This window comes from Strigops habroptila, chromosome Z (assembly GCF_004027225.2).
Source record: "Strigops habroptila isolate Jane chromosome Z, bStrHab1.2.pri, whole genome shotgun sequence".
Taxonomy (NCBI): Eukaryota; Metazoa; Chordata; class Aves; order Psittaciformes; family Psittacidae; genus Strigops; species Strigops habroptila.
Genome location: NC_044302.2, coordinates 1,448,607 through 1,464,560, shown reverse-complemented (window position 1 = coordinate 1,464,560; position 15,954 = coordinate 1,448,607). Strand labels below are relative to the sequence as shown.

At 46.2% G+C, this 15,954-nt stretch overlaps 1 protein-coding gene across 1 annotated transcript in view; it reads left to right on the top strand.

Annotated features, from left to right (window-relative positions):
* ZFHX3 (zinc finger homeobox 3) overlaps window positions 1-15,954 on the top strand; it is a 102,750-nt gene that overhangs the window by 3,661 nt on the left and 83,135 nt on the right. Inside the window, exon 2 of the mRNA XM_030512404.1 lies at window positions 2,875-3,371. Within this exon, the coding sequence (XP_030368264.1) occupies window positions 2,875-3,371 (497 nt within the window). The remainder of the gene's footprint in view (window positions 1-2,874; window positions 3,372-15,954) is intronic.

The window sequence follows — 15,954 nt, the reverse complement described above, 5'->3', positions numbered from 1 at the left end:
GGAAAGCAGGTTTTGAGAGTTGTGATGAATGTGGTGGAAGGGGTGGTGTTCCCCTGCTGAAGAAACTGAGCTGAAACGGTTCCTCTGATGCCAGTTTGAGCTGCAATTCTGGAGGCTTGACCAAATGAGTATTACTAAACTGGAGGGGAATTGCTAGAGAGATTATTTCTCTCATCAGATCACAAAAGCTTAAAAATGAGCTACCCAATGCATTTTGCTTGACAACAAGCATTCACTGTGTTCTATGCTTGGCACTGGGGGGGGGCACACCCCATCCACACACATGGTAGACCAAGAATTAGGCTGGGAGTGGGGATAGAGGGTCACGTCCTGTTTGGTTCCTCCCTCAGCAGCTGCTGGCCACATGCATGTGCTTCCCAGGGCATTTGACCATCGCAGAGCTCTGAGGTGGGAGCTGGCACAGGACAGACCCTACACTCCTCAGGTGTGGCAGACGCTGGCTGAAATCACTCTGCATTGGTTTGTTGGTGCTGAGAATCCTTGCACAGTGCCTTGAGAAAGTATGCAAAGAGAAATGTGCCACTTCACCTGCTTTCCTCTGAACTAATTCCTCGTCACTGCACTCTGCCCTCCCTAACCTTCTCCATCCATCGATGCGGTTATTACTGATGCGCTCCATTACTGGTTCATTGGTCTCATGCATGTTCTCCTCTCCTTCAGCTATTCATAGTGCAGCTTATTATTAGTCCAGAAGGACATGAAAGTCATATGAGAGAACACCACCACAAGATACTAAAAAAATGAAAACGGAGGAACTCAAGTGACTATAAATTAATTAGAAATTTCCCACCCACCCCACCCCCATGGCATCCCAGCTTGCATCTTTAGGAGGTCAACGACCCAATCTGTTTAGTGTATTTTCAATGGCTCCAAGTTGCCAACAGATGTAGTAGACACTAATATGTATTACAGCTTGCATTGTATAAAGTTGTTGGTGGTGGTGGGTTTCTTGGAAGGCTCCCTTCTGGAGCTAAAAGCTTCTCTTCACTGAAGCACAGGGCAGTTGGCATTAGAATAGTTCGGAGGATTTTAACAGAAGCCTCTTAAAGTGCATGAGAAGGCTTGAGTGTACATGAGCTTGCCTGGGGAGTGATTTGTGAATGGTACACTTGCCAGCTGCAAATCTCAAGCTGACGATTATGGAGGGGGGCCCTTCCCATGTCAGTAAGCACTTGACATGAGCTCAGCTTGTTAGACTCGTACACACACCGTGAACTTTGCCAGAAATGAAGCAGATTTTCCCATTTTTACACTTCAGTCCAAAACCAGATTTAAGTAGAATATTAATAATTCCGAAGAGTCTGCCTTTGAGTTTTTACTGCATGATGTGTTCAAGAGAGTCTGATTTATAGAGAGGATTTCAGGGTATATGCTAAAAGGGATGCTTGGAAAAGTCACTGTGATTAGGAGACATGGACCACAGCAGGCAAGTGGTGGGTTCCCTGCTCTTCGGGTATTTAGTGAGCAGATTAGGAAGGTAAAATTCTGCTGTGGCAGGGGAGGGATAGAGCAGATCAAGAAAAAAGATCATTGGCTGCTTTCATGGAAAGACAAGTTCCTGGCAGTACGTGTAGGTGGGATTTTCCTTTTCCAACCAGTGCTTCTCTGTGTGAGCACGAGATCTGCTTGTTGAAAGTGAGGTGCTGTTCCTGTAACAAACTCACCATGAGGTTGCCTTGTAAGCTGTAGTTCATCCTGATCAGGACTGTAATGAACATTGTGGTACTGAGTTTCTGCAGGAAGGATAATAGGACGTACACTGCCCAAAGCTGTGGTCTGCACCAGCTGCGGTTCTGTGCTTTCAGAAAGGTTAGTACAGTTCTGCCTGAGTCTTCCCAGTGTTGGCTTCTTCTCAGCAAACAAGTTGAAACGCAGGAAACTATCAGTTAAGGAAGTAAATATCTCATTTTGATTGACTGAGTAACTATTGACCTAAAGTTTCCTTTAATAAGGTTGTTAAGCTGGGCTATGACGTAAGATCAAGGTAAAATTCCAAAAAGCTGCAGGAAGAGCATAAATGTGTTAAAAATGGAAACAGAGAGCAAGGTGAAGCAAAGGTCCTAAGAAGAGGCTGGTGGTTGGTCTCTGTGCTTTGGCATAAAAAGTTAATGTTAGAAAAAGGTCTCTGTGTCCACATCTTCAGAGTGCTGATGTAAATAAGAGCTTGCTGCATTCATTTACTGTAAGTGAATACAGTTCAGCTCATGGTTTGAAGGGTAGGTCTGACACTTAGAGACAGTAAGCATCCTGCTGGCTTTCCTTGACATGCTCTTGCACTCTCATTATTAATAGTGGTTGTCTTTTCCTTGGGCATACAAAACGTCTGTCAACACTATTTTTAGAAGGCTGTGCACCATTTTGAACTGTTGGACAAGAGATGAGATCTAATAGTGCAGGAGCGGCCCTTTCCTGGTTGTTTTTTTAACTGCCACATTCCGTTGCCCACTTGTGACGGCAGTCTGGTGACCAAGCTGCAGTACTCCTGTCACTTGGACCAGGGAGGCTTTGGTGTGCTACTGAGGAATTCTTTGGCCTCTGAAACTCTGTAGGGTTTTTCTTGCCACTTTCATGGGCAGAGGGTTGGATAGTTTTCCTTCAATGGGTGGGTAGCAAGAGCTGTCGTGGTCTTTTCCCAGCCTCACATGCTGGTTGTGATTGCTTTTTGTTCGGATACGGTACTGACCAGCAGTGCAGAGGAGTAGGCGAAGGGACCGCTGTGCTTGGCTCTTGCTGTGCGTTTGATGGGTGCAAGAGTTGCACTGAGAGCAGTGTATATTCTGCTGTGTGCTTCTCTTCAGGCAAGTAAAGAATTCAGCTTTTTTGACCTCTTTCTCCCTTTTTTCCTTCGTGCAGTGGGTGGAGAGATCCCCCTGGACATGCGGTTAGGTGGTGGACAGCTGGTGTCTGAGGAGCTAATGAACTTGGGTGAGAGTTTCACGCAAACAAATGACCCATCGCTGAAGCTCTTCCAGTGTGCTGTGTGCAACAAGTTCACTACAGATAATTTGGATATGCTGGGCCTCCACATGAACGTGGAGCGTAGCCTCCCTGAAGATGAGTGGAAGGCAGTGATGGGGGATTCGTACCAGTGCAAGTTGTGCCGCTACAACACACAGCTCAAGGCAAACTTCCAACTCCACTGTAAGACGGACAAGCATGTGCAGAAATACCAGCTGGTAGCACATATCAAGGAGGGTGGAAAGGCCAATGAGTGGAGGCTGAAGTGTGTGGCCATTGGGAATCCGGTACATCTGAAATGCAATGCTTGCGACTACTACACGAACAGTCTAGAGAAGCTGCGTCTTCACACAGTGAACTCCAGGCATGAGGCCAGCCTGAAGCTCTATAAGGTAAGCGTTGGCTTTGCTTCATCTTCCTTTGTTGACCAAGTGCTGGAACAAAGGAAAAATCTATTTTGAATAGCAGTGGGTTGTGATCCTTTGGAGACGAGCCATTCAAATCTCTCCAGCAGGACCCAGTCTCACTTGCATGGTGCAGCAATTCAGCCTGTGTTCTGATAGCAGATGTGGTGGTTAAAGCCTTAGGCCAATGAGTGTTCATGTCAAGGTGCTTTAATGGGGGTTTGTATGTCTTGTAGCACTGTGTATAAATGGTACTTTTGCACAGAAATTCAATAGTCACTGTTGAAAACATTGTGTGAGGCAGTGTTTGGCACACTTTTGTTGACTTTCTTCCATGAGGCAGCCTGTTAACCCATACGAGATTCTCCACGAGCAGTTGGAGGCTTTTGCTGCTGTCGAAGAAAGGGTGTTCATCCTAGCGTGGAGAAGGCTGGGTGGGTGGAGCAGGGAGGGGTGGAGGAAGAGGGCTGCTGTCTCTGTGCTTTTATGTTCTGTGTGCATTAGTGCTGGGACCAGCAAAGTGTTGGCAGGCTGGAAAAGGGAGAAGGCTCAAAGAAAAGCCTGTATATGCATGCATGTACTTGACCGTGTGTATGGACAGACTGTATTTGGAGGCACTGCAGGTTTCCATCCACGTCAGGATTTGGCCTGTGACTTCCATCTTGTTTTCTTTCCTCTTCCCCCCACATTCGTTTTGTGTCTGTTTTATAACCATCATCTCTTTCCCAACTTGTTTCTCTCACTCACGACCCCCTCCCCTTGCTGGCCTGAGCCCCGTGGGCTGTAACCCAAGAGGAGCTCCGGATACAGTAAATAGTCCTTTCACTCGTGCTGCAGAATTGCTGCAGACATTTCTATTGATTTTCACTGGACTTAAAGCTTCACCTTTTTCTCTAATCATCCCATAATGGCTTTAGTATGAACAATCAGGTACGAATTGCCATAAATCTAAGCAGCCGCATACCTTCCCTTCACACATGCTATCCCACTCATTGTCTCCTCAATTCTCTCAGGGTTGTTTTTATATTCTTTCTGTCCTCATCCTTATCTTCCCGATTTCCCCTAAATGTGGTGCCATTTTTTATATATAAGTATATATATACACAAAGGCTATATTTTGTACTTCTAAATTATTTCTTTGAATATTTTTCTTCATGTAATGGGAATTTAAAACTTGACATTGAACTGGTGGTGCAGTAGCCCACCCATGTCACGGTGCACACAGATGTCAAAACTCCTGGATTTTCCCCAGGAATGAGCAGTTCCACAAAATTCAGAGAGGAAAGAGATAGCCAGGAGCATCGTAGAGGGTTTACCTTGAACTATGGTTGCTGGACCTGCCTGGAGTTAATGGGGAAGTGCTCTGAGGAGGAATCAGTTTCTGCTGAGCAATCTATTGAGGCCAAGACTGCTGTGTGATTGCTGTTACCATCATCAGCTGGGATCCAGCATAACACAGCAGAGACTGGCTCTAAAAATGGTCAGGTTTACACATAAACCTTTGCTCTCAGATGTGCAGGAGACCTGAGAGAGTCAATCAGCTTGGACATGGGCAGGAGAGTCCCAGTGAGCCTTTAAAAAGCCAGCTGGGGAATTGAATCTCTTCTGTCTGTAGAATTCAGCCTGGGGTACAAAAGAGTTGTTCAAAAGCTCTGTTATGAGTTTTAACACGTAATATTGTTCTCTTAAATATACATTGCAGAGGTTTAAAAAATCTTTATGTAGACCCTTCACCTACAGTGGTTTCTGCTGGGGAAGAAGCAGTCGGGGCTTTAGAGGCCTCTCACTCTGAGGAGGGGTGGGGAACAAAGCAAGACTTGGGGACAGCCATAGGTGCTTGTAACGAAGATTCCTGAAATGCTCCTGACAGGCAGGCGAAGAGGAGTTGTCACATTTCAGGTTTGTAAGACGCCTGGGCAGTTCTCAGCTGCTACAGCCCTGTGTTGTTTCCGACACAAAAGCTGTGGAAAGCTAGATGGAGAATAACACATTTCAGAGTCATGAAATCTGCTGTATGGTCCATGTATTTGCTTTCTAACATGTCTGTATAAAGCCTGTAGCAGAGGACAGTGGATGGCTGGATTCATGGTGTCACACTCCAGCGTAGCTGGAATCAGTGTTTGAAAACACTGAAAAAACCTTTCTCTGGATCAAGCAAGCATCAGTGCAGTTCTTGCAGTCTTCAGAGGGGTTGTAATGCCATGTCTCTCTTGATAGCTGAGAAGATGCAGCGGCAGTGGGGGTAGTTCACAGAATGGTTTCTCTTCTCTCAGGCCTTGGTGTGGTCTGCAGTAAATTGAGATTGATTGGATGTTATTTTTCCTCTTGCTAATGTAATCCATTAGCCTGGCACATGCATAATCAGTTTAGAGCACAGTTAACTGGATGTAATCGAGTTCTTCCCTGCCTGCTGGAGAAAATCCTCTCCAGATGCTGCTGGGTGAGAGCACATTCTGGGCTTATCACACACAATCCTCCTTATTCCGCCTTTTTGCCATTTTACTCTTAAGTCACATGTTAATGGCTGCTTGCATTGCCCAAGAGCCACTTCTTTAATGCTACTTGGTGCCAAAAAATGTGATCTGGAGACACTGTTAGCCCATAGTCTGGTGAACCTCTTAGTTTCTCCTGCAGTGCTTCAGTGCCAGAGGAGGAGGTCTGGTCTTCTGCTGCCATCTTCGTCCTGCACATGGCAATAGCTTTCATCAGACCTCTTCCATGTCCGTGATGAAGGGGCATGGGTGCTGCAGTGGGGCCCTTGCTTACGACAAGAAACTGGTAGGGTCTGGTAATCCTTCCTTTTTTCTTACGTTCTCACAGATCCCTACTGTCTCCCTACAATCCCGCAGCTAAACTGAAAATCCTGTCATTTATCTGGGGGAATGTGGCACTTATGCCTCTCACCTTGTGCTTATCTTCTCCCTGTGGCTGGTGGCTTTTGTATACTGAGAAACTACCTGGAAAGCAAGGATACCATTGTAAACATGAGTGCTCAAATTTTTGAGGTGTATGTACTGGCTTGAAGTAGATGATAGGTTTGAAGAGCCTTTGTCACTTAACTAGCGCAGCTTGATGAATACAGCGAGAGTGGGGCTCAGCTGCACTGTGGCTGTAAGCAGGGAGGCAGAGACTGTGCAAACTCTTGACAAGTGCAGGCTTACTGTAACAGAAGCTAAGTCTTGTCTCCTCATGATGGCAGAAGACCAGACCAGACTTGAAGCAGAGCAGCATTCCCTACATCTGGAATAGGTCAGGCATGAGTTCCCGGCATCTACTGCACAGGTGGAATTTCCAGAAGGAATTAATCTGCTCGAGCAAGAGCCAAGTTTGGACATTTCCTACAACTTCCTGAAAATCTTTAGTTCAAAACCTGCAACTCAGAAGAAGTTTAAACAAAGAACTACTGAAGAAACACACTGCTGGCTAGACTGCCAAATGAGTGCATTCAATGAGTTCATTCAGTGTCTTCCTTTTCCATCTTTCCAAGTGCTGAGTTAACTTTTTTAGGGGTTAGGCAGTCTGAAGGAGAGGATTTGGGTTATGTGATGCCCTGCATAGAGGTTCTTTGTTAACTGGGAGATGTAGAGTGTGCAGGAAAATGACTTCTTCATGTCAGTACTTGGGATACTGGCAGTAATGAAGCTTTGTGCATCTATGCCGACTTGGAAAGAAGTGACGATGACCTGTGAGAAAGCAAACAGGAGGTGCAGTGGCAAACCCAGCAGAAGGTGGTGGGAGTTCCTGGTTCACTGAGGAGCGTATGTCTCAAGTTCCCTCTCCCACAGGCACAGCAGGAGCACGTGTCTCCTGAGAGCAGTGGGGCTGAGCTGGAGGAACTGCGGTAAGATGCTGCACTGTGGTTTGGGAGCCAAGCTTTGCAGTTCAGTTAGTACAATACATGAGAGAGACCAAAACCAAAAGCATATGTTCTGTGCAGTGTTAATCGAAGAGCTGTGATGGGCCTGTTGGCCTTAAATGAAGCTACTGATCAAATAAGCAATTGAGAAAGCTGGTGGAAACGTATATAACCCCAAGGACATTGCAGAACATTGAGGAGTGACAGAGCAGTTGGGGTGACAGTGCGCATTAACTGCTTGACTCCAGTAAAATAGCATACAATCCCCAGCAGTGATTTACATCACACAATTAAGTACATTCAAGGCTGTATCACCAGTTACCAGACCTGGATGGAGGCTGGGATGTGCAAGGGGAAATTCAACAGCCCACAGTGTAGAAAGTGCAATAGGAGACTCTTTTTTAGCTACTGCTTTGCAAATAGTAGAGCATTGTGATAGCGGGGCATGCAGTGACTGAACTTCGAGAGGCTTGAAGTGTCAACCTGAATAAACTTGTTGGAAAATCCCCCAAAAATTTTAATCCTAGATGATGCATGTAATATTGTATGAGATGTAGTTACCATAATGCTATCTAGCTTTGAAGTTAAAACTACATGAAAATGGGTGAGCTACTGTTAGAGAAATTAAAAGGGTGTAATGTGTGCAGGTCACAGAGTATTTTCTTAAAACTGCAATAGGTGCTTGTGTTAAGTGTATACTACCCATGAGAAAAGGTTGTGAACAGAGCCTGCGGGAAACCCTCCCAAAGTCCACAGAAAGTCCAATATGATTAAATAGGAAAGTATTTCACGAGGAGGTAGAAAAAGGAAAAGGGAAGAAGGACCACAGTATGGGCGGGGAAGGAAGAATGAATTTTTCTCACCAGTGTTCTAGAGAAGAACTGGAGAAATCCTTTTAACATAGGATAAATCCAAGAGATAGTCAGAGATGGAGGTACCAGTGAGGGCAGAAGTCACTGGGGTTTCCAGGGCTCTTCACTAAAGAGCTCTGCAGGAACCTGCATGTGAAATGGTAGACTCCTGCCAATAACTTGTGCTGAACTGAAACTGCAAAGCAGTAAGTCAGCAAATTGATAGAAACTGTAATGGGAAGAGTCTTAGTAGGCATATGGATTAGAAAGGGGAAAGACAGACTTGGGGAAGAGAAGGTTCTTCAGCACGGTTAGTTTCTTGAAGCTGCCAGCCAGCCCACAGGCAGGTTCATGCAGGCAGTGAGCTTCCCAGTGTCTTTGCCAAGATTCTTCATGAACAGCTCTTAAGCAAAGACATGGTTATTGTCACTGGGGGAAGAGGTCTGTGAATTGATAGGTGAAGGATGAGAAATAAAAGGTAAAATAAAACCTAACTTTTCACAGTGGAGAAAAAAGATTAGAAAGATGTGTTATTTTCAGTGTTTTTTTGGAGTAAAAAAGAAGTTGAAAAATTTGCTATAAAGTAAAAATATGTAGACTGCTTAGATGTAAAGCTGGATGACAGTTGCAGAAGAACTTCATAACACTAAGTACTTTCACAGACAACGACAGATGAAATTCGGTGTCATGAAATGTTGGAGGGATGGAGGGCAGACAGCCCTGATGGGGATGGCTGGGCTTCTGTCCCTGCTCCCCCCGTCATGCAAAAAATAGATAAATAAGAGAGGGGCATGAAACAAAAGAGGGTTTAAATTTGCTCTTCCTGCAAGTGAGATGTGGAATCATTCCCGATCTCTTTGAAAACATTAACTCAGTGATCAGTAGCAAGCAGGGGAAAACATGGGAACTGTGTAAATCCTTGATTTGCCTGATGGTTGAATATTGTGATCAGTTTAGCTTGCTTTAGGAAGGCTTCACAACACCTAGATGAGGCCCAGAGAAAGTGGCAGAAAAGAGAACTAGCAGGAGTAACTTCTGTGAAGACAGCAGACTTGACTTTGGAGGTAGCTTGACACACAAATCCAGAATGGAGCACAGGAGGTAAACAGGCAGCAGTCACTCACCTTTTTTGTACAGCATAGCATTAACCTGTGAATCTTATTACCATGGGATGTTGCAGAGAGTGGACGTACAGACGGACTGGAAAAGGAGCAGGATGGATAGGTGAGGAGCTGGCACATCGGTTCTCATAAGGTGATCACTGGGATGCAAGCTCCAGCTCAGGAAACTCAAATAGCTGGTAGCTGGAAGCTTTGTTTATGTACTAGGAAAGTATTGTTCTAGGTGTGCCCTGTTTCCTTTTGCAAATTTCCCTGCTAGTGAAAGTTGCTGGTTTGGTAAAATCTGGTTTCTGTTCCTTTCTGGATTGTTGAGTTAAGCATGCTATCATTCTGCAGCAAGGTATTGATGGGAGTCACCTCATCCCAGTGCTTGGCTGACAGATGTTTCCTGTAGGACTTCCGTGTAGGAAAGCTCTATGTTTTGTCAGGTTACGAGTTTTAAAGAAATATCTTGGATTTCAAGCTTAAAAAAGAAAAAAAGGCTTAAAATTAATGGCATCAGCAAGAAGCAAATAAAAGGAATTCTTGGCTTCTGGCTCCAAAATACAGGAGACTAAAGGGGAAACTGGTTTGATTTTTCTCCCCTCAGTGGGTTTTAATCATCCTGCCAGAAGCTGGACAACTTGCGTTGTGCATCCCTCTGCAACTGCTGGTAGAGGTCTTCTCCTGTCACACAGAGGGTGGCAGGAACCCCCAGCCACTGTCAGCACGTGGTGGCTCCACCGTTACCCATGGGACCTAGCCCAGCCTCAGCCTCCAGACCCTGTGGTGGTGTATGGAGCCCAGCTTGGTATAACCAGAGCTGCAAGCAGGTGCTGTGATTAGGTGCTGTGATTCAGCTTTCAAATACCCGAGTGACTGAACGTAGGCAAAAGGAAACATGTCTGAGGTTTGATTTTATCAAAAACTTCCGTCAATCTCTGCCTTTTGAGGTTCTTAGGATGAAATTGCCCGCAAAGAGTCTGTCGTGCTTGTTACAGAGGATTTAGAGCTGTATTAACCTTTGATTTACTCACTGACTGCCTTCTGTGTGTGTTGGGTTTATTTTCACAAGTTTATCTTTTGAACTATTGATGCAGCATCAGAGCTCTGAATTACACTCATGAGTAACATGAATTGTGCCAGAAGCCTGTTTAAATTACAGAGTATAACGGACTTTTAGCTGATTTCCTACAAGGTCTTAAGCTAAAATTCCAGTGGCAGCTTTGCTTAAGTCTCCCCACAAAGTTGTTTTTAAAGCTGGACTTTGAAACCTTTAATTCAAATCTGCTGTCCTCTAGTCTTGGATGAACTCATAATAAAAGATGTGCCTATGAACTGAAGTGGTTCTGAGGACTAGAGTGTGCTTAGATCTGGGTTGAACTTTGAACCTTGCTGAACCCATAGCTGAAAAGCTTTTCAAGCTACACCCTGGTCTGCCCACACCGGGGATGTGAGTGGAGGGGTTCTGGTGCTGGACCCTCTGCCTGGCTCAGCTCCCTGGTCCCAGCAGCACCTCTCGCAGGCTCTGTGCTTGTGCTCTGCCTTCTTTCAGGATGAAAGAAATTCAATCAGTGCTTTGCTCCTCCACAAAGCTGTTTTTCACAGTACAGTCAATTACAGGAGGAATGAACCCCCACGATCTGGTTCTACTTTTGCATCCTGTTGGGATTGCCAAGTATTTTAATACAAAAAACACTCACTATCCGTTTAACTCTTTCAGAAACCTCCCTCTTGGGACTGCCTGTTTCTCTGAGTGACAGATTGCTCCATCACAGCAGCCTGGCACAGTTTTTACTAAAAACAGGGGGTTTTTTACTAAAAACAGTTTTTACCTTCCTTTAGGTATTTAATAATGAAGTATGTTAGTACAGGATCACAAAATCTACACTTTCTTTGTACTGCTTTTTGAAAGAGTTGAAATCGGAACTATCAAGAACACACAGCACTGCTTGCTCTATGTTTTATTTATGGGCTTCAGTCACTTAGATTCTTCTTTCAACAGTTTTCCAGTAAGTACTGAGCCATGTGCAACCAACAGCTTAGTGGAGAAACCGCCATGTAAAAGCAGTTTGAATAACAAATGAGGGAGACTGCAACTGTCACAGGAGCAAGTGATGGCCATAGCAGGAGCTAGGGGTTAGCCAAACCATGCAACTAAAAGCTCTCTGTCAAGCAGGATTTAGAGTTCAAAATATTTGTGAGAATAGATAATAAAACCCAACCAAATAAACAAACAAAACCCAAGAAAAATAACCAAACAACCAAAAAGCGCCTTGACAGGCTTTTATCCTGATCTGCAGCAGTGTCTTGTGAGCAACTGCAGGTCCTTTGGTCTTGGTTTTGTTCTGGTTCACCAGGATGTGTGGGCTCGTGGGTACAGGCTGAGCACTGGGGAGTAAGAAAGGTGTTGCAAAGCTGCCCATTCTTCCACAAGGTGTCATTGCTTCGATGAGGCATCAGTGTGAATCTTGTATGACCTTTCCCCATGTGTGGGGCCAGGTTTGTCTGTGTATATGGTTCATTTTTTTTTATCCCAGTAATTTTTTGGATCATGTGGATGAATGTGTAAATTTCAAAGCAGGGTTTCTTCCATTTTGGGTGATGCTTGTTGTACAGACTTCCAGGGTAAGGACAAGGTGGTTGTGGTCGTTGCTCTTTCATAGGGCCATTGGCAGAAGCTCTAGCAGACCCTGCTGTGGTAGTGTAAGCTGTTGAGTACCTGCTGTCGCCCTGTATGGATGCAGGAGGTCGCATCTCTCGGAGGAGAGTGTGGAGGGTGAACATGTGCCAGAGATGCTGATCTGGATCTGAAAGACCTGCCTTATTTTCCAAGTGATAGCCACTGTGAGCACAGGCTGGAACAGAAGTGCGTGTATGTCCTCTTACTCTCCTGCCTGCTGGTTTAGCAGTGATGGGGAGCTCCAGTCAGGACAGATGAAATGAGATTAGCCAGGGACTGGTAATGGGCCAGTTTGTGGGGTCTTATCCCGATGCTCCTGCAGGCACCTAATGCATGTAGCTAAGGACAAGTGGGTAGGGCTGGAAGAGGCCTGGGAGTAGGAGTGATGGAGCGAGTGGGGAGAGGAGACGCAGGGATGGCTCTGTATGAGGCTGAAGCTGACAAGTAGAGTTGCAGTGGGGGGCTTGTGAGCCCCTGCTTGCCAGTGTCTGCTGAAGACCTGTGCTTGAAGTGGCTCCCCCACTGATGATCCTGTGCTCCCATCTGGGCCATCACGTTTCTCTTTGGGTAGTATGCCTCGAAGGGCTAGGAAATGCTCTTCATTCCTTTTCCTGGTCAGGCTTTCAGCACTGTGGGTAACAGTCCTGGCAGGTAACTGCAGTGCAGCTGCAGGCTCTTTATGACGAGCTTATTAAATAATGGATGGCCATTCATTAACATCCATCTCTAGTAGTGGCTTGATTTGCAAGCTGGGAAGGAGCCATAAGGTGCTTTCCCCAACCTATTCCATGTGATGTGGTGTGAACTGCTGATGTTCTGTGCTAGTGCAACCACGCTGCAGGGCACTTTGTCATCCTCTCTCCTGAGATAACTGAGCTATTTCTGAATAGAGTTTTGTAACAGTTAAAGTCCCCAAAATTACTGCGGAAGCAGCATGGGAGGTTCTATGTTTGCTATCTCTTAGGGAATTCATTAAATTACAATAAATAATGTATGCATAATACATAACCTAATAGCATAATGTTCTTTTGGTGCTACTTGCCAGTCCTAAAAATCCTGGCCTTGCACTCTAATGCGTGCAGTCAAGTTCTGCAATTCAAATTAGGCAATAAGTTACACTTGTGCAACAGGTTCTCTGGAAGTTGTGCCTTTGGGTATGGTTGGACAAGCTTCGGTAAACCCTGTTGCAGCACTTTGAAGATACTTGTCTCCGGGTTATCTTGCCTCCCTGCCAAAGACTGCTCCCCACACTGCAGAGCCGCTGCTGGGGCACGTGGCACAGGAAACTCTGGGCCCGCAGGGCTTCAGTGCCACAGTGGCAGCATTCAGGATGGTAGGTGGATATATACTCCAAAGCTTTGTGATACCAATTTGCCCCTCACTACCTCTCGGGAGCACTACCAGGACGCAAGCAGCCAGCATGCTGGTGATGTGTTAGGAGGAGCAGGCTCCAGCTCACATGGCTCTGGCAAGGACTTGGTGTGTGTGCAGAGTAAAGATAATAAGCTGGGCTTGGAGTCAGTTGATTTTTCGCACTGCTGATCATCATTCTCAAGAACTGCCTTCCCACTACCTGATTTTGAACCCTTCCCATTGCCATGAGCTGTGAAAAATAAGCAGTCTGGATGTTGTGGCACAATGTGGAAAAGCTGCTGGATTCAACTTGCACTACAAATGCTTGCTTAGGTACTGGTTGGATTTATGCTGGAGTTGCCATACAGCTCCATTGTTACATTGCTTTTTTTCCCCAACAGCAGAAATGAATGCCTTGATTCCTCCCTCCTTTCTCTTGTTCTGCATTTAAAGCAGGGAGGTGGGTTTCTGAGGACGTACCTCTATTTGGCCGTTGATCAGCGGAGTGCAGTTAATCCCAGGATCCTGGTTTCCTCTTTGTTCTAAGCATTAGCTCACAATTTTTCTGCCCAGCAAAACAGGCTGCAGTGGCTCTGGTAGAACAGCATCGCTGCCTCATCGCACGGTATTTGAGCCTGCTTTGACTCCCCCCTTGTCAGCTTGGGGACTCACAAGCCAGGGAGGTGGGGAAGGTGGCCAGGATGCTCTGATCTAATCGGGAGGAATGTAAAACTCTGGATTATATCCTGTCCTTTATCACTTGTGCATCCCTCACCCGTCCATGGTTACTGAATTTACAAGGACTGATGCACGTGACCTGTTAGGGTTTCATCACATTTACATGGTGGTTGGGGGTCCTCTGACTTGCTGCCATTTATTTCCCCTCAGCTGCATAATGGCCTCTAGACTTGATTCCTGCCTCTCTTCATGAGCAGGCATTACAATCTTATCCCACTCACTCCTCCCCTTCTCATGCTTGGAGAACATGGTTACAAAGAAAATCACCTGGGGAAGTTTCAGGCAGCAGTAACAAAGCCTATCTCCACAGAGGGGAGGCTAATTACACAGCTAATTAATCCAACAGATGTCACTTTAAATGCCTGTTTCTTTGTGATTCTGTTGCACACATCATGCTGGTTAAACAGACTTCATGGACCCTGTTCAAAATGCCTGCACAGGCTGCAGGAAGCTGCCGGTTTAGAGCCTGATGTGTCCTATTCACTCCCTGAGGTTCATATCGAGGAACAAGTCCCAGAGAGCCAAGTCTAGACTGTGCTCCAGATTGCACTTGGAGAGAAACGCTGTTTAATAGTCGCGTTTGCTTTCGAAACTCTGAAAGAGCAGATGTGAGGTTTGAAGTGGTTGTTTACATTCTTGCTCTAAGCACGGAGGCGAGGCAGAGGCGTCGGGAGCGGATACCCTGTCCTGCTGCGCCAGAAGCGCTGCTTGGTGCAGGGAAAAGGGAACTTGGAAACCTGAGCTGCTCGGGTGGGGTCAGCAGTTCAACCCCAAGGCTGCTGGAGGGCCTGAGTCTGCTTGCTCTTGTCTGATGTGAATGTGGTCTGTCCGGTTCCCGTGCCATCGGGAGGGTTCCCTTGCTTGGCTCCCTGGGGTAAGAAAAAATTACTGTTTCTCCAGTATGTGAACTCTGCTCATACGGGTGGGGACATGTCCTGGTTGTCCCCCTCCCAGGAGAAGGGAGCAGACGGAGAGCTCGTACAGAGCTGGCTGCTTGCTGCTGAAGGTCAGTGATCACTGCACTTGTCGCCTCTGCTGAGACTCCCCCAACACAGTGTCCTTCTGCATTTGGCTGTGAGCCTGGGGGTTAGGGGACACCTCTGACACAGTGGTGTCAGTGCTGGTGTTTTAAACACAGGCACTGTGGTGTTTTCTCCCCTTCGTGCTGTTTTGCAGGCTGGTAACATTAAGGCATGGTGCGGGTGCCTGGGCAGCATGTCCATCACCCGCGGAAAACCCTGCCGTTGTCAAACACTGTCATGCAGCGTGCAAATGTCCCCGGCTGGGATTGTGATTCTGAATTGTGATTCTGGGTGTGTGCTCTGCTGGCTTAACCTTTTATTCCCCTTTCATACTTAGAGGGTTCCCTGCTTCTTACTGAGCAGATATGTTCTGGGGACGGGAGACTGGCTGCAGTGCTGGACCAAGGCCCAGCACAGTGTTCTTGGAGGGTGGCTGCTGGAATGGGGAAAGCGACCCCAGTGCTCTGGATGTAACACACCAGATAGTCCTGAAGACAGCAGATTGAGCTGCTTAGTGTGAAGGGAGCAGGAGAGATAGAGTTGAGGGGGAAGAGCATCTTTCTTGGGGTCTTAACATTATCGGTAAATCACAGTTGGCGCACTTGATTCAGCATAATGGATGTGTTCTCATTTCCCACAGCTGATGAGGATTATATCAGCTTGGTTTAACAGTCTCATTTTCTGCTCCCAATGCACACTTGTTTTAATGCGTTTCAGTTAATGAAGTAGAAGAGAGAATGAGGTGTTACTGTTTATGTACAGACAGTGAGTCTGTGCAGAGGACTCTGGAGCCTAGGCAGTCCCTTCCCATTGCTCTCAAAGGGACGGTATTAGCTGGCGTTTATAGAAAATTTATTGGCTGTGGTTTATCCAGGTAAAATGTTTCCCAGTGGTGCACATTTCTCTCTCTGCTTTCCTTATGCATTACTACAGGCTACAAGACGTGTCGCCAGCAGCTTATCTCTGGG